Genomic DNA, 16597 nt, shown 5'->3' with positions numbered 1-16597 from the left:
TCGTGCCGAGGTCGTAGATAATATCGTCGTAGCTAGAGCATTGTTCGGTGTATGCAGCTCGATCCTCACGGTGGTATCGTTACGCGCAATGCAAATGTTAAAGGTTAATTCATTATATGGCGAAGGCACATAAGATAAACTTTTACTAAGAAATCTGGCGATACTACGAGCTCGTTTTCTAAACGTTCCTATAACCTTTTGCTCTTTCTTTCGAACTACGAGATCGTCGATTACGCCCGGAGAACGAGCGTTCGTTCTTTAAACGGCGATCGAGGCGTTTAATAAAGAACGAATTTATCTTTCTTCGATTACTCCTTATTGAGACGTTTCTTCTCGGTCCTACAACGTCTCTTCTTTTCTTTTTCTTTCGGTTTAATTTCGAGAATTTAAAGAGAGCTCGTTAGAACCCGCTTCATTGATCTTAAGAGCAAATTCGCGTTCGTCTCGGTACGACTTTACAAGACGCACGCAACGACTCTGCTTCATTTCGGACGATCGCTAACGACCCGACTAGACGTACTTTGTGCTCGCCCACGCGATCGAATCGTTGAGAGAACGAATCGAATCCTCTCGATCGCTCGACGTAGAACGTTTCTATTTATTTCGAAGGATTATATTCGGATTATATTCGACGAATTTCCAAACGAATGGAACTTCGTTTATTAGAACGATACCGTGATAAAAAAAAAAGAGAGAGACAGAGAAAGAAAAAAGACCAAAGCGTTCTTCACGGATGAAAGAGCCGTGTTCTAAACAAAGAGAGGAGAGCCATCCGGTTGGACAAAGTTCAAAAAGTTGAGAAACTTTTTACGAGCAGGCAGTCTTTTTCTAAGAGCGTGCGAGTGACACGAAAGAAATACGCGTCGGACTTCTTTTCTGGGCGCCACGAACCTGTTTTTTTCTATGTTTACGTTCCCCCGGTTAAGCCGGGAATGGCGTCATACGTGTCACATATATACATATACCGATATATTTGACGTCGTCTCGTTTGGCCTATCTCTATTCGTATAGGACTCTTTACAGGTTCCCTCTTACTTTTCATTAAATGTTTTTTTCGATCCTTCGTCTTATCCCCGTCGTCGCGTCACATTCCTACAGACGTATACTACGTAGAACACAACGAACGATTACGATCTCGTGCGATTAAAAAAAGGGAAGGAACCATCGATTTGCATATATGTGTTTCTCGAAGAAAGTCCCTCCCACGTTCGTTCGAGTCGTCGTAAAGAGCCGAGTTTAAAAGTCGGCCGGAGACGTTAATCTTGGAATATGAATGACCGCGTTATCTCGAGGAATCGGACGAAGGGTTGGAAGCGTACGCGTTTCCAGCACCTGTTAGCTTCCCTCGAGAGCGAGAGCACGGCCGCGACCTTGAACCTTTTCCTGGTATCCCCCCTCCGCCCCGAGTACTTTGATCTCGAGCTTCTTATATCTGAATCGAATCGAATCGAATCGAATGGATTCGAATCGAATCGAAGCGAATCGAAGCGTTTTAATAAGAAGAACATCTCGAAGAAGAGTCGCCGCCCTCGGCTCTGACTCACGCTCGTTTCTTATTTTTTCTCCCGTGTGGCAGGCGTGGGCGAGGATACACGTCGCATCGTTTCTCGATAAATCGATGAGAACGCACCGTAATCACCGTAAAAAGACGCAACGATCTCTCCGCGTGTACTCCGCCTTTTAATGTACTACCTCTCCCGTATGCCTCGTTTTTTTTACTTTCTCCGCTTTTTTTCCCGAGCTATTTTCGGCCCGTTATACGCGTACTCGACGTCGAGACGTACGGAGCTTCGTATCTTGTTTTCTCCATTTTGTGAGTCGCGGTAACACTTGACCCAGATCAAATAGGGTCCGTTTATCCGTCTCCATCTGCGTATCCGTATGGGTATTTACCGTTTATTCGGACGTCGAGTCATTTAAAAAGCCTCGGTATCGATCACCGGCGCTCGTCCGCTCGATAGAGATCGGTCCGATACGTCGAGAGCATCGACGACGACGACTTCGACGCGGATAATTTTACGAGGATGAGATAACAACAACGAGTCTTTGTCGTTTTCAGAAAGCGGAGGAGTCCAATAGCTCGGACTCGTAAGCCGAGTTAAGAATTAATCATGGATCGTTACGAGGAAGAAGCCGACGACAGCGACAACGAAACGGATCCCGAACAGCTGTTGAACGAATGGCTCGGCGAGTTGGATAGTCTGACCGTGGTGAGTCCGACCAAAGTTTCTTTCGATGTTATTTTTAGAGACAACCGTTGATCCAGTCGTTCCCTATCGTTGACAGTACCCAAGAATCGTTCGACGTTGAAAGTTCCTACGAAACGAATCGTAAGCGAGATAAGAACGTCTCTTGGAAAGACAAACGTTCGCTGCTTCGAGTAGTCGTTCCACGCTCCTCAATTGGTGTCAATTGGCACGTGGTCTAAATAATACGACTCTATACGCGTACGTCGCGCGATCCTATGTATACGCGGGTACATACGTCGTACACGTATGCCCGAGAAACACGCAAGACGAGATACCGCCGACGGCGCGATGACATTCTTGAAAAATGTGACGTTCCTTTTATTATTCGTTGCGCGCATATATTCGCGATATTACGACGGTACACAGTCACGGCGGAAAATGCCGAGCCTTTGGGCTGTGCTCGATAGTCGAGAACACGGTCCGGTTCCATCGTCGATAGTTTTACGAAAGTCTTCGTTAACTCGCCTATTACTTATTGTTCGGATATAAACGATTCGAAGAAGCATTCGTTTCACTTAGCTTTCGATTCCCGTTTCGAAACTCGATCCGCCGTTAACGCGTTAGGTACTCGACGATAAATTACCGACGATCGACTCGGTTAAACGATCGTGACTCGAACTTTGTCCATCTCGCTGAGTTTCGCTGAGAAAGAGAAATAGCGGGCTGAGAGGGAGGATTCCCATCCGTTAGTTCGAGTTCTTCCTGTCAGATACGAAGTTCTCTCGTTGTTCAGGATTCCGGGCGTTAATTCGATGAAATCGAACGTAATCATAGAACTGCAGAGTTTGCTTCGCTCGCTACTGGCATCTTATCAAAGATGGTCGGACGTCGCTCAGATGTATCGCTCGTTGAATGCTTGGAAGGCTCGAAGTGGCATTTCCATGCGCTCGCTTTTGACGAAAAACTCGAGCTTTACGAACGACTCCTTTCGCGTTTTTCGCGTCGGTCGAACGATCGTAAATTTCTCGGACCGACGTAAATCTCGTCTAAACGATGGAAACCAGTTGGTTCGAATCGTCGAATCGGTCCTTACTTGGTGGACGAAGCGCGAGAAAGATCAGCGCGAAGAGGGAACGCGAGTAGTCGCGGTAGCGCAACGAGTAACCTTGAATCTTTAGCGAGGTTCGAAGTACGACGAGTAGTAGATACTCGAGCGAGCGGGAGAGCGAGGATAAAAAAAGGGGAAAAGGGAGAGAACGAAACGAGAAGAGAGTAGCTGTTACGGAATGAAGGATGTACGAGCACGGTTCGAGTGCCGGTCGATGCCCGAAAGAGCTTTTGCACTCGTGGTTGCACTTGCACTTGCACTTTGCATTCCCGACGACTGCTCGGCAGACCGCGCCAGATCGATAGCACCTTGATGGATAACGTTCTTGCGAAACGGTTAATCGTATCCTCCACTTTATTCGCTCTCTTTACAGCGGGAAAAAAACAAAACCATGTGCTCTCGTTACGAGCCTGGTGAGATCGAGCGAGTCGGGCGAAATGAAACTAATTACACGGCACTCGATACAAAGAAAGTCGAGTAAAACTAAAGCTAAAAGTTATAACTGGGTCTTCGCTCTGCTGTTACTCGATCGCGACTGACGTGTTAAAAAACTTGAAAATGGAAACGGAATGGAAGAAACGAGGCGAGACGACGGTCTCGCATTGCCTCGCGACGATCGATGACGAAACGTTCGTCGAAATATCAACTCCGATGCGAACGAACCGATTTCTCGCGACCAAAAGATATAGAGATTCGGAGGAAGGGAGGAAAAGATCGGAGAGGGATAGAACGAGAGCGGGAGAGTGACGAAAGAGCTTTTGCACTTGCACTTGGCGTTGCATCGGAGGTCGGTCAAGGCGGCCGTGCACAGATCGATAACATGGCAACGCGGAACGGATAACGTTGCACTCTGGTCGGTGACCTCTGGGTGGGTGCGGGGACCGTCGCAGGACCGTACTCGTTGCAATTCAGCGGTTGATTTTCGAAAAACCGCAAAATCCGATGCAGGTGTATACGAGGATGAAACGTCTGTCGTAAACCGCGATAATTAAAAAACTCGATCGAAAAATGATACGGAACGGGATCGAAGGGAGCGATCGTTGCTCTCGACGCTTTGAACTTACTTTTACAATATCTTTTTCTCGACTCGGATGGAACGGATTTACTTTCCGGGATACCGCGAAGACCGCTATAAAAAAACGTGTCGTAATTTTTTTAAATATAAATCACACGTACGTTTAATCGCTGTTAATTTAACGTCACGATAAGATTTATTAGCGTATTTATAGATAAGATGTAGGCCGATGCAGATATTTTTTTATACTCGTTTTCAGCATCGGAAGGCTCTGCACGCACGTGTTTCGAGCGCGTTAATAATAGCGAAGCTTTTAATTATATCTCGACAACGATTTGCACGCAATACGTTGTATACAACTTAATAATTTATTATATACCGTACCGCCTATCCGTCGCCTTCCAGCGGCAGGAAGACGTCGGTCTTGCAGCGACCTGCTCCGCGTCGTTATCCGCGTGCGGTACTTTACCGACGTTCCGCATCGGTTGTTAACGTTCGTCGGTATAACAGATTCCAATAGGATTCTTCGACGATGTTCCCGCGCGAAACACGGGCGGCGCTATCGTCGAGCGATTCGAATTTGTAACTTTTTAAAGCGCGCGCTTTGTACGGCCGCGCATTATATCTCGTACGACGCGACGTTAAACGATCCAGCGCTGTTAAACGAAACGTCCAAGGAGATTATATAATTTAATCGTAACGAAAATACCGCATAACGAAGCCCCGCATAATGTCGAGAAAAGTCTTTCCAAGAATCGTTTAGCCGTAGCGGGATACGAGTAGGCGATATCGAGGCATTATTCGATCGTTAAGATAATAACATCGAGTCGCGAGGCAAGATTGGTCGAGACATGCCCCTGGCGAAATAGACGAACGCTTAAGAACTTCCGGTGGTTATTAGTATGCGGGCTTCGTCGTATCCGCATCCGTACAAACGTTCGCGGCATCCTGAGTCCCGATGAGAACGAACGAAGCCTTTGTCCGATGATATTACTATATCCGTTGGATCTCGTTAGTCACGAGATCCTATCCGCGGCTCCGAGCTTTTCCGTTTACTCGATTTCTCAAATTATACTCCTGCGTCGCTTTGACAGGCGCATCCATCATCCCGAAGAGTAAAAGTTCTTTAATTACCGTACCAAGGATTTTTCTCGACGAAGCATCGACATTAATATTAATATTTTCTTCCAACGCGGTAGAACGTCGTAAAAGTGGTTTCTTCAAGGGGAGCAAATCTTTTCTTCGGAAAACTTATCTCCTCTGCGATCGAGGCCCGGTACCTGTGCTCGCATAAAAAGCGTGAAGGATCGGGAGAGACCTCGAAAAGAGAGAAATCATTCAGGTAGGTGCGTGCTGCACGTGGCAAAGGGCAGCTGCGCGTTCGGCTCGTCTCTCCCCTCGGCTACCCTCCCTTCCGTATCTCTCGCAGGGCTTCTGTTTTTCTCCATATCAAGGTCAGATCTTTCTGCCGCGAGTCCTCCATAGAAATGATTGCTCTACGTCGAGTCGCAAATTGAGGATAGCGATTCGTGGCGATCGACGGCTACGCCTTTCTCTCTACGAGATTCGAAGAAAGAGCGGAATCCTATCGGCGCATCGGCCACGCGTCCTATTTGCCATCTGTTGCCGTCCTTCCGTTAATAGGCTAGACTACCAGCATGGATCTCGAAACGCGTTACCTCCGCAGATCTCTTTCGTATCGCGTCAAGGATCTAATTGATCGGAACCGCGTCGTTCCGATCTACGGGCTTGCGCGAAGAAAGTAATCTAGTTCGGTGATAAAGTCGACGCGCGTCGAATATATCGATCGAAGATCGAAGACGTTGCTTTCGAGCAGGTACATCGAAAAGAGAGCAAACGTATTGGCGCTCGTAAAAGGAAAGAAAGAAGGGTCGAGTTGCGAATCGGAGCTCTCTCTCAACACCTCGGCTTTTGGGTGTTAGCCGATGCACGCTTGTGTACATATCGGCACTCGGTATCGTGGATGGCAGCTGCCTCGTAGTATAGGCAGCACGTGTTCCTCTTTTCGAGGCAGGTGGTTGGCGTCGTTAAGCAATCTGCCTCCCCCTCGACGAGAGCCAAGATTTGAGCGGCGGCTACGGAAGGAATAAGAAAGGGAAAGAGAGAGAGAGAGAGAGAGGAGAGCCGTGCGGCTGTAGGATGGATCTCGTCGAGGAGGAAAAAGGACGGAGGGGAAGAAAGCAGATAGGGATGCGAGAGGAAGGTTCTCGTTCTGGCGAAGAAGAGAAGAGGCAGGCAGGTGATGCGGAGTTCCTCGCATCGCTTCGTGCTCGTCTCGAGCAACGACGACCGGTTTTCAGGATCGTCGACGTGCCGGCTTACTGCCGCTTAATAAGCCGTAATAAGGGCTTCGACGCATGCTCCTCGATACACGAGACACGATAAATCTCGCCGGCACGCTGCGACTTATAACGCGAATTGCAGAGTCGCGACCGAGTCGCGTCTCGATCTAAGCAGGTGGCTTCGATCGAGTCCCATTTCTTTTTTCTTTCTTTCCTTTCGCGATCATCCTCCCTTTCGAGCAAGACGTATCTCTTCGAAACGCAGCGAGGTACCCGAGCGTCTACCTACATGCTTCGCTTTCGATTTTATTCCTCGGAGTTCGATTCGTAAGACGCGACGGTTCCAAGTCTCGGGAGAAAGTGGCCTTTTGCTCGTATCGATCTTAGAAAGGTTGTGCCAGTAGGAGATCGTACGAGACGAAACGCGAGAAGAAAACGTGAACGAGCCGCCGACGAATCGCGCGTTTACAAAATCGATGTTCCGTCCATCGTTCGGAACTATTAACGACGGGGATAACCCGGTCCGATGGGGGTCGAGTCTTCCTAATAGATTTTTCTGCTCGCCACTCGAGCCGAAGAGTATCGCGTTGCTTGTCGTCGGAGCGGATCGAATTCGAGGACACAAGGGCAGCGTTCGATGGGCTGTTTAAACCAAGCTCGCAGGTTCGCACTCCCTTTCGGTCCTCGGGGATCCATTTGGAGGCGTTTCGAGCGAAAAGAGCTAGGAGCACGAGCGCGAGCTTCTTCGAGAGGACGCGAAAGGAAGGGAGAGAAGAAGCAGAATCTTTCTTCCTTTCTTCCGTTCGTTTTTCTTTCTTTGGTAAATCAGATGCAGCCTCGCTTCTCGGGAGCGTGCAACAGTTGGCGAGGAGGAAACATCTGTCGGTCTCGGCGCATGCGTATCCCCCAGGTAAAACCTGCGTTCTCAGGGATTCTCAAATTTTCTTTCGTCGCAGCTTCTCTTTATCGCGGACCAATCGTACAGAAAGAAAGAAATAGTCGGCGAATACGAGCGACTCTCTCGCAGGTTCTCGTATCTCGCGTCGACGTATATTCCGAAGGTGTGGAAAAAAATATTGATACGATATAAATCGGAGTCGAGCCCTCTGACTAATTCGGACAGTCCCTCGAGGGTGCGGTGAGTCATGCGAAAATTATATATATTTCTTCCGATCGTTTCGAAGGGCGCATGGAACAAGTCCCTGCCTTAAACGCTTTGGAGTCGAGTAATCGCGATAGCCGCGTAGCGATCGCGTGTTGCGATTCGCACGTAAATATATCGCTTGTCCGAGGCGAGTTCGATTAGTCACAAAAGCAGAATGGTGCCCAACCGCGTTCCTTGCAAAAGCGATCGCTCTTCGAGCGATCATCGCGTTACTTTCCGTTCGACGGCGCGAAGGACGCAACCTTTTGACTCGTACGAGCCTTTTATGCGCTCGCGAAAGAATAGGATCGATCACGCCTTCCTCGTTACGCGTCAAGGACTAAGAAGCGAAGGACTTCTCGCAGGGAGTGCGGATTACAGGAAAGTTAGACGAAAACCGCAGAAATTAGCGGTTAAGAGAGACCTTTGGGTTTGCGAAGCGGTTTCCTTTTCATACGATCCTGCTCGGTCTCCGCTCCTCGATTCGACGTGTCGTAAACGAGACGCGATTAAATCGAGGAATATCGTTCGAACAGATCGTAGGAAGTTTCGCGCGCTTGATCTTGGATTGCTTCGTCCTACGCGTTGCTCTCGAATTACGAAGGATGTCGGCTCGAGGCGATTAATTTCGATATTCTAGATCGGTAACGGGGTCAGTCGGTTGCGAAGATGGATATAGTTCCAGCGGCGTTACGCTAATCCTTCGAGTCAAACCCGTTCGTAAGCCTCCTCGTAGGAGTATCGCGACGGAATATCGATACGCACGCGAAGGATCGCGTCTCGATCGTCGTCGATTGGCAAAGAACGAACGAGGAGCGGTAGAAAAAGGAAAGGAGCAGGACTTTTGAGAAACACTGCGTATCTGTGCCGAGCGCCACGCGACCAGGTCGTCCGGTCGGCCTGGGTGCCGGGTGTTGTTGAAATCAACGTGGTGGGGTTCCTTCGACGACCACAACGGAGCCTTATGCCTTCAGTCGACTCTCGGCTCTCACTGCGACTCGAGCTGCCTGAGATTCCGTTAATTGACTTTCGGACGCAAGTGCCGACACGCTCGATCGGATCTTTCGATCTCCGAGGAAGCAAAGACGCGAGTCTTCTCTCTCTCTCTCCCTCTCTCTGGTAGTTTCGAACCTGGACCGCGACGGTAGCATAAATTACGCGTTGAAATCGACGTCTTCTCGAAGGAGAAGGGGAATTCGACGCTCGAATTAGATGCCTTCGACCCGATAGAAAATAATAATCGACTTTACGGCGTGGCGCAAGGACCGTCGTAGCCAAGATAAATTCGAGCAAGATCGGTCGACGATCTCCGGTTCGAGCGCGGCCACGCGAGCATCGCGAGTATCGATCCAACAACCAGTTCCTTTTACCGGTCGATCACCTCCGGATCTCGGCTCGATCGCTCTCCGCTCAGTCGCCGTCGAGAAGTCGTTCGAGAAGGCGAGAGAGCACGCGCGGACGTGCTCTTCGTTGGAGCTTAATTAGTACGTGGGTGTCGACGATAGTCGAGGAAGGAAAAAAAGAAAGAGAGATAGGAGGAGAAGGAGGAGGAAGAGGAGGGAGAAGGGACGGAGGCAAAGGGATGCCGAAAGTGGTGCCGCTAGCGGAACGCTCGACGAACGGAGGAATCGAATAAAAGGAGCTCTGAAACCGTGAGAAGGAGCAGGCCGAGGAGGTGGGGGAGGAACGAAGGTGGTAGTAGGGAGGTAAATAGATGCAGGAATCTCTGGACGGCGCCATGTCGGTGTCGTAGTCGCGAGAAAAAATATTCGGTCTGGGCGCTCTTCTGTAAACTCTTTACGACGAGGAAGACGTCGTCTTGGAGCGCGAGGACCTTCCCGTAAAGAGGAACGCGCGTCCCCCGTTTAAATCGTTTCTTCTTGCGTTGATGGGACCTTTTTCTCGTTTCGTCGAGAGCCCGTTGAAAGGAGTGCGCAAACATGCTGTGCGGTACGTTCAAGAAGAAGAGGAGGAGTCCGGGGGAAGAGTACCGGTTGGTGAGGTCGAACACCATGCCGAGAATCGTGTCGACGCGAGAGGGTTCTCTGGTAGCCGTTCGAAGGACCAAATCCTCGAGGGCGACCGTTCGATCGTCCTTGATCAAAGATCTTCTCAATATGGTGAGTTTTCGTAAACGTTTCGATTCGAGACGTTCCGATAGAGAAAGTCGATCTTTCCGATCGGGGCCGACTTTCCTATTTCTTTTTTTTTCTTTTTTTCTTTTTTTCCCTCGAACGAAAATCGAACGAGTTCGTCGTCCGCTGAATCTTCGTTCCAACTCGATCGGTTGCGTCCCGAAAGGTTCCCACGGGGTTTTTCGAACGTACGAGGACAAAGATGGTATAACTTATGCATCCGTCCCCACGGACGTCGATGTTTCCTTTGCGTTTTGGCGCCACGCTCGAGTCACGGTAACGCGAGAGGGCTCGCATCGTCCGGTCGATTGGTTCGCAAAAGGATTTCGACCGTCTTGAATCTACATACATGAATGCGAATGCGTCATGCTGCTACATATGTATGCACGTGCAACGCTCTACGATCCGTTGCCCGTCGCTAGCCGCGTACGTAGTTAATTTGCATCCTCCTCGTACGGGTTCGTTCGGTAGATCGATACCAGCGAATCGGGACGATTCGGAAGGAGCCCTTCGTCCAAGGACGCGCGATTCGGTAAGCGCGTTTATTCCTCTTTAGTACGACGGATTTCGGCCCTCGGAACGTCGTTATCGGTATTCCATACGCGTCGGCGAGCACTTTTCGCGCGAGCGTGTCCCTTGCCCGGCCGGGTTAATTCGAAGCGATCGATCGATACGCTTTAAGAGCACTCCAGGCGTCCAATTAACACGCATATGCATACTTTACGAGTGTAACGACGATATGCGAGGACTATTATCTCGATGGCTAGTGAAAGGAACGGTAACGGCTTGTCGCGCGAACTCGTAATTCTCGTTTCATTACCGTACTTTTTACTCCACCGCGGTATACGAAGATCGAGATAAATTACGAAGGAAACGAATCGACCGCTATAAAATCCATCGTAGGCGCTCCTCGATATATCCATTTTAAAAGCGACTTTATTTTTCAAGGACAGGATCGAGCAGGGGACACGCTCGTGCGAGACAGTTCTCATTGTTCCTCGTTTTTGCCCTTACTTTCTTTGTCCGTTTTTTTCCCTTCAATCTCGAGAGACGCTTTTTGCACGAAAACCGGACTCGAGTACGGTATCGATCGAGAGATCGAAGGCCAACGGCGGTGCGCCCGGTCACGATCGAGCCTGCAGCTCGCGACAGCGTTCCTTTTAGCGTGCTCGTCGCGCTGCCGCTGCGACGAAGTCTTCTTCGTCGTCTTCCTCCCGAAAGTCGAGCTGCTTCTTTTTCGGTCTAAATCCGGCCACGTAGGCGCCTCCGAGCGCTCGCAGGAGTCCGAGTGTGCTCGGAGAAGAACAAGAAAGACCGAGAGAGAAAGAGAGAGAGAGAGAGAGAGAGAGACCAAAAGGAGGTGAAGGCACCTCGCGAGCTTTACCTTATAAGGTTTCCTCTCTGGACGCTGCTGCCCAACGCCCATTAGAAATCCTTTGTTGTCCCGACCTCTTTTCTCCCCGATGAATTCCCCGTCGAATCGACTTCGAGTCGTACTCCTCGATTCCTACGAGACGAGCTTTTTCTACAACTTTTTTCTTCGATAGGAATTTCGAGCAACGTTAGAGGACATCCAAGCGTTGGACCTTAATATTCAAGGATTTCGCTCGAGCATCTTTTACTCTAAATGTATCCTTTTTGTACGAGATGTTTTAAAGCGTCGAGAATAACGCGGTATAAATTGCACCCGTAGAACGAGAGAATTCGAGCGTACTTTACGGAGAACTCATGAATAAGGAAAGGGCGTAGCGGAGGTGTACGCACCGCGCGGTGTTCTCTAATTCCAACAGGATAACTTTTAAACGCTGCTGTGAAAAAGTTCTTCGCATGCCGCACGGAACGTTGCCTACGTTAATTTCCTCGGTAAACCAAGGTGGAGCGAGCGAAACGGCGTCCGAGATTAACAACGTGACATATTTTTTTCATCTAGAAACAACAGAACTCGTTTGCACTTTTTAATGATTCTTTGCGCTTGGGATATTTACCTTGGACGACTCCGCATTTACTACCGCGGGATTTTTCTTCGTCGATCGATTACATTTCGACGTTTTTATTCCCGATGAGCTAGCGAGAGCAAGGACGAACAAAAAAGGCGAAGATATTCGGAAGGGGAAGAGACGCGAAAGAAGACAAACGAAGAAGCGCTTTTTTCTCTGTAAGCAATTTGTGTACGGCTGGACCACCTCTCGGCCACTCTCTCTCTCTCTCTCTCTCTCTCTCTCTCTCTCTCTCGGTCTTTGTCCAGCTTTTTTCTTCGTCCTTTTCTTCCCGATGTACCACCGTCCCTTGCTTCGACGAGATTCTCCCTCCGGATCTTGGCGTCGCGAAATACCTCGGCGCATTCCTTCGCATCGCGCCGCCGCGATTTGGGTCCACTCACCGTTCGCCCGGCCATCTTTCTTAAAGCCGCTGTTAGAGCCCGAGCACGAAATAAAGTCGACTTCCGAGCGTTTCTCTGTCGAATGCAGAATTCAAATTTAACGTCGTATTATCGTTTGAAATAATTTCGTGGAAAAGCGCGTCTCGTGTTATTTCAAACGGCAATAATTCTCGGCTCAGCTTGCAAGACGCTGGACACAGAAATGCTTTTCGAGATCTTTGACGGTGCATTTCCAGCTGGCCGCAGATCGAAACGTTCCGTTTCCTTCGTATTTATATCCGTCCCAGATCGTCGAACTTTTTCTTCCGGTAGGCGGTCCCTTCGCCGTAAATCCTGATTCATCCCTTTTGATTTTTCAGCGGGCAGCGCATATTCCTTTTCGTGGATCCGCGCGGGTACGGCTATATATACGATGGGAGGCACGCGCTTACGGTTTGCGGTCTATCGCCGAACGAACACGTTCTTTTTTCTCCTTTTCGTCGTTCTTCCGGTCTTCTATTAGCGTCTCCCTCTCGTAGAAGCCGGAGCCATAGAGCGCCGTTACGACGTTCTTTCGAAATTGCGCAATCGGCGCGCGATCCGGCTACTCGTTTCGTCGCCACCGACGACTAAGTTCGTCGAACTTGCATCCACGTTGCGTCCCATATTTCCTTATCTCGTCGCGTCTTCGATATTTCACTCCGCTCCGTTCCACTTGTCATTCTTTTCTCTATTTTCCTTTACGATCATTAATAACTATTCTATTATTGCTTCTCCCGCGGCTCGCCTCGGTCAAAGACGCGCAAAGTAGCTTTCCTCGGAGTCAATGAGAATTTTTGAACGAACCTACGAACGAGAGAGCCCTCGGCGCCAGTGCGCAAATTTACAAACGTCTAGTATTTACGAATACTCGTAATGCGCTTGTTTAAGATCATGTTTGCCGACGATAGGTATAAGAATTTCACAACGACGCTCGATCGTCGATGTTTCTCGATATTCAACAAAGAAAAGGTCGATCTCTTACGTCAGGCAACGCGTATCGCATGCGCGTAAGTACCACGCTCGCGTCGAAGCATAATTCTCGCGAGTCGGCGGTGATAGAACATTTCATAACACGTCCGATCGCGAACGAGTCTTCGAGTCTCGAACGAATGGCGCCGCTTTTATCGTTCGAATCCTCGGAAAATATCGTTTGGAAGGCTCCGGCGCGTCTCTCGCAATTAATAAACTTCATCCTGCCGTTGTTGAGCGAGATTAATTAGAGAATTATTCCGAGCGTGCGCGATATAAAATCAATTCGATTAATTTTCCTATGGAACGAATCGATCGGAATCATGGGCGAAAGCTACCAACGAAAATCCCTCCGAGACAAAGGATTCGAGAAGGAGATAGGAATGGAAGAAGAGGGAAAGAGAGAGAGAGATAGCGAGAGATCATTGCTCTCGCAAGATCGACATTACAATTTCATTTCGCTAGCATAGCGATTCGCTTCGGTTCACCGATCCTCTCTCTCTCTCTTTCTCCTGTGGTACTCTTCTATTCTTCCTCTTCTTCTCCTCTTTCTTCGCTATTTTACGCTAGTTTCAATTTATGGCGCCGTACGAGGAATTTCTCCTAATTACCACTAATTAGAGTTAATACGGTAAATGCCGGCTGCCACGAACTCGACGTCAAAAGTCGATTCTCTAGTCAGCGAGCGCTTCTTTCTACGAGGAACGAGAGAAAGAGGAAAAGAGAGGGAGAGAAAGGAAGAAACGTCTTCTTCGATAGAGAATCTCTTAATATTCTTTACGGATCGTTATCCGATCTTTTGTAAGTTTACTTGTACGCCTATGCGAGTTTAATAGACAAAGGGAGAGAGAGAGAGAGAAAGAAAGAGAAACATCTCGAAACGCGCAGAGTTCGATCGCAAGGACATTCGTATAGACTTTTCAGAAGAAAGAACGCGTTAGCGTTCAACATAATGCTTTTACATTCCGAAAGCCTCCGACAACGGACTCGTAGCCGAAGGGCGTGGCCGCGTTCTTCGTACTCGGTTTAATCGTTCTCTCTGAGTAACGCGACGAATCGCTATGGACATCGGCCGAAGAAAATTCTCTCGAGAATAAGAAGAAGAAGAAATAAAGGACAAGAGCTAAGAGACGATCGCGACCGCGCGAGAATTTCTATTTCATTCGCCGAGAAAGTTCGAGAGAAGAGATATCGATAGTCTTCTTGATATCTCTCACGCTATTATCATTGCCTCGATACTTTCTGTTAACTACGTTTCCCAGACTTTCTTCTTGATAACTCTTTTTATTTTTTTTTTGTTTTTTACCTTTGCCCTGCCAACGATGATCGGGAGAAAAGAGCGACGATCCAAAGAGGTCGACGTTAAGTAAATACAATCGTTCGCGATACGCGTTTGGAAATCCAACGAGAGTAAACGATCGTCGCGCATATTTTAAATCTAGAACGAGAGCTCCTTCTTCTCTTTCTGCCATAGGAGATACTCGAAACTTATCGCATTATTTAATGGCAGAAGGGGAAGGCACGCTGCGTTGGTTCGTTCGCGCGATCACGACGCGACAATTTCTTGCCGGTCGAAGCGGGACGATATCTCTCGTCGGATAACGAGCGTGGCAGCTGCTCCCGTCGTCGTTTGATACACCGACTAATATTTTTAGCGATAAACCGTTCGCTCGCTAGAAAACGCGACACGATTCGGTTTGCCGCGATGACGAAATCGTCGCATTTTAAACGATTAGCATCGGAGTCCTGGAAGCGTCTCGCAATCGGTTAATCGACCTAATTGCCTACGATCTAGTCTTTGGATCATTTTTTTCGGACTCGTGCGGGCGTCGAGTCGTCTCGCGCTTACCACAGCGTTTACTTTTTAAGACGAGAAAAAGGAAAGAGGGAGCTCCAGAAGGGACATTTTCTCGTGGGATCTCTTTCAGCTTCCCGAGAACCCTTTTGGCTTCCGAGTACGTCCGTTTTTCTCTCTTTCGCTCCCGTGCCACTTCCTTTCTCTCTTTCTCCTCGGGATGTAAATCTCTCGAAACGATCTTTCGCCTTCCCCGGCATGCGAGCGGAAATCTTCAAAAGAATCTTACGCGAATTTTTTCTCGCAAAATCGTTTTAGCCTTCCAGTTAAATTTTGATTTCTTCAAAAGTACGGTTGGGATAATACGATTTGCGCGACGCCCTGTAAAAAATATTTACCAAGAATTCTTAAATCAATTAGGGCTCGTTAGCCGTTTAACTCGCAGGAGGTAAAGACGTCCGACTATTCGCGTCGTGTACGCTCGTCCACTCATATAGCGTCCCTAGATGATGAAAGACAAACAGGATTTCGCGGTACGCACTTCCATAGAAAGCGAGTTCGCGAACGAACCGGCTGCATGGGAAGCACACGGAACGAGATTACTGAATAAATCTAGGACGTAGGGAAACCCAAAGCGATTCGGATAATCTAATGAACAAATGGGATTCCAGCGGGTTCTACCTCGTACTCGCGAGTTTATCCTATATGTCTAAGTTTATTATTTTATCATTAACGATCGCGTATAGTCGTTTAGAAAGTTTCTATAGTTTCCTAAAAAAAGAACGAAAATATCTTTCGACGAGATTACGTTCTTTCCACGAAAATCTCTTCCACGAGACATAAATCTAGCCAAGATGGATTTGAGAAAGAAAGAAGAAGACGGACAGAAAGAATTCTTAACGTTTCGAAAGTAGTAATAAAAGAGACCGAGCTCGTAGGAAATTGGAGAAGGTGCCAAGATTTCGAGAAAATCTTTTTCCAGCTTCGACTCGTTCGATCGCCGCGTAGGTGGCTCGTCGTTTCTATGAAATACAAGATGAGAACGCACGCACGCACGTTTCCTACGGTCGTTGATGCTCGCTAATATTTCATAGAACGGTCGCAACATTTTACGATCGTTCGACCAAGGACGATCCGGTTGTCGTACTTCGATATCGCGAGTACATTTCGTTTGCGGTCCATTTGAATTTAATGCCTCTCCCATTATCACCGTTCTCTCTTCCTCTTCTCTTCTTCGCAAATCCGTTCGATACGGGGTATAACGTTGCATCGATGCATACCTACGTACGAAGCTTGATGCGCTAGTCGCGGCTGGAATAACGCGGTGCAAGGATAACGCGGAGGTCAAAAGTCTTCGAGGATCGTGTTATACGCGTTACGTGAGAATAATATTCGCGTTGGTTAGTTCGCTTTTCGAGATCGAATAACGGTTATTCGATCGTTTAAGATAATCGTTAAAACGGTAAAATTATCTGTTATAAAAATAATCGATTTCAGAAAGATTCTTCTTCAAATTTAAACTCTTTAACGAGGCAACG

General features: G+C 48.3%; 1 protein-coding gene across 2 annotated transcripts in view; it reads left to right on the top strand.

Annotated features, from left to right (window-relative positions):
- Positions 1 to 2028: 2028 nt before the first annotated feature.
- LOC122636265 (amyloid beta A4 precursor protein-binding family B member 1-interacting protein) overlaps positions 2029 to 16597 on the top strand; it is a 59876-nt gene continuing 45307 nt past the window's right edge. Inside the window, exon 1 of one of the 2 annotated variants that reach the window (XM_043827293.1) lies at positions 2029 to 2210. In XM_043827293.1, the coding sequence (XP_043683228.1) occupies positions 2112 to 2210 (99 nt within the window). In that variant the 5' untranslated portion in view covers positions 2029 to 2111. Of the gene's footprint in view, positions 2211 to 9316; positions 9880 to 16597 lie in introns of those variants that run through there. The other variant, XM_043827292.1, reaches the window with a different exon arrangement.

The sequence above is a fragment of the Vespula pensylvanica genome, chromosome 21, assembly GCF_014466175.1.
Source record: "Vespula pensylvanica isolate Volc-1 chromosome 21, ASM1446617v1, whole genome shotgun sequence".
In the NCBI taxonomy this organism is placed as follows: Eukaryota; Metazoa; Arthropoda; class Insecta; order Hymenoptera; family Vespidae; genus Vespula; species Vespula pensylvanica.
This window is presented reverse-complemented; position numbering and strand designations above follow the sequence as displayed.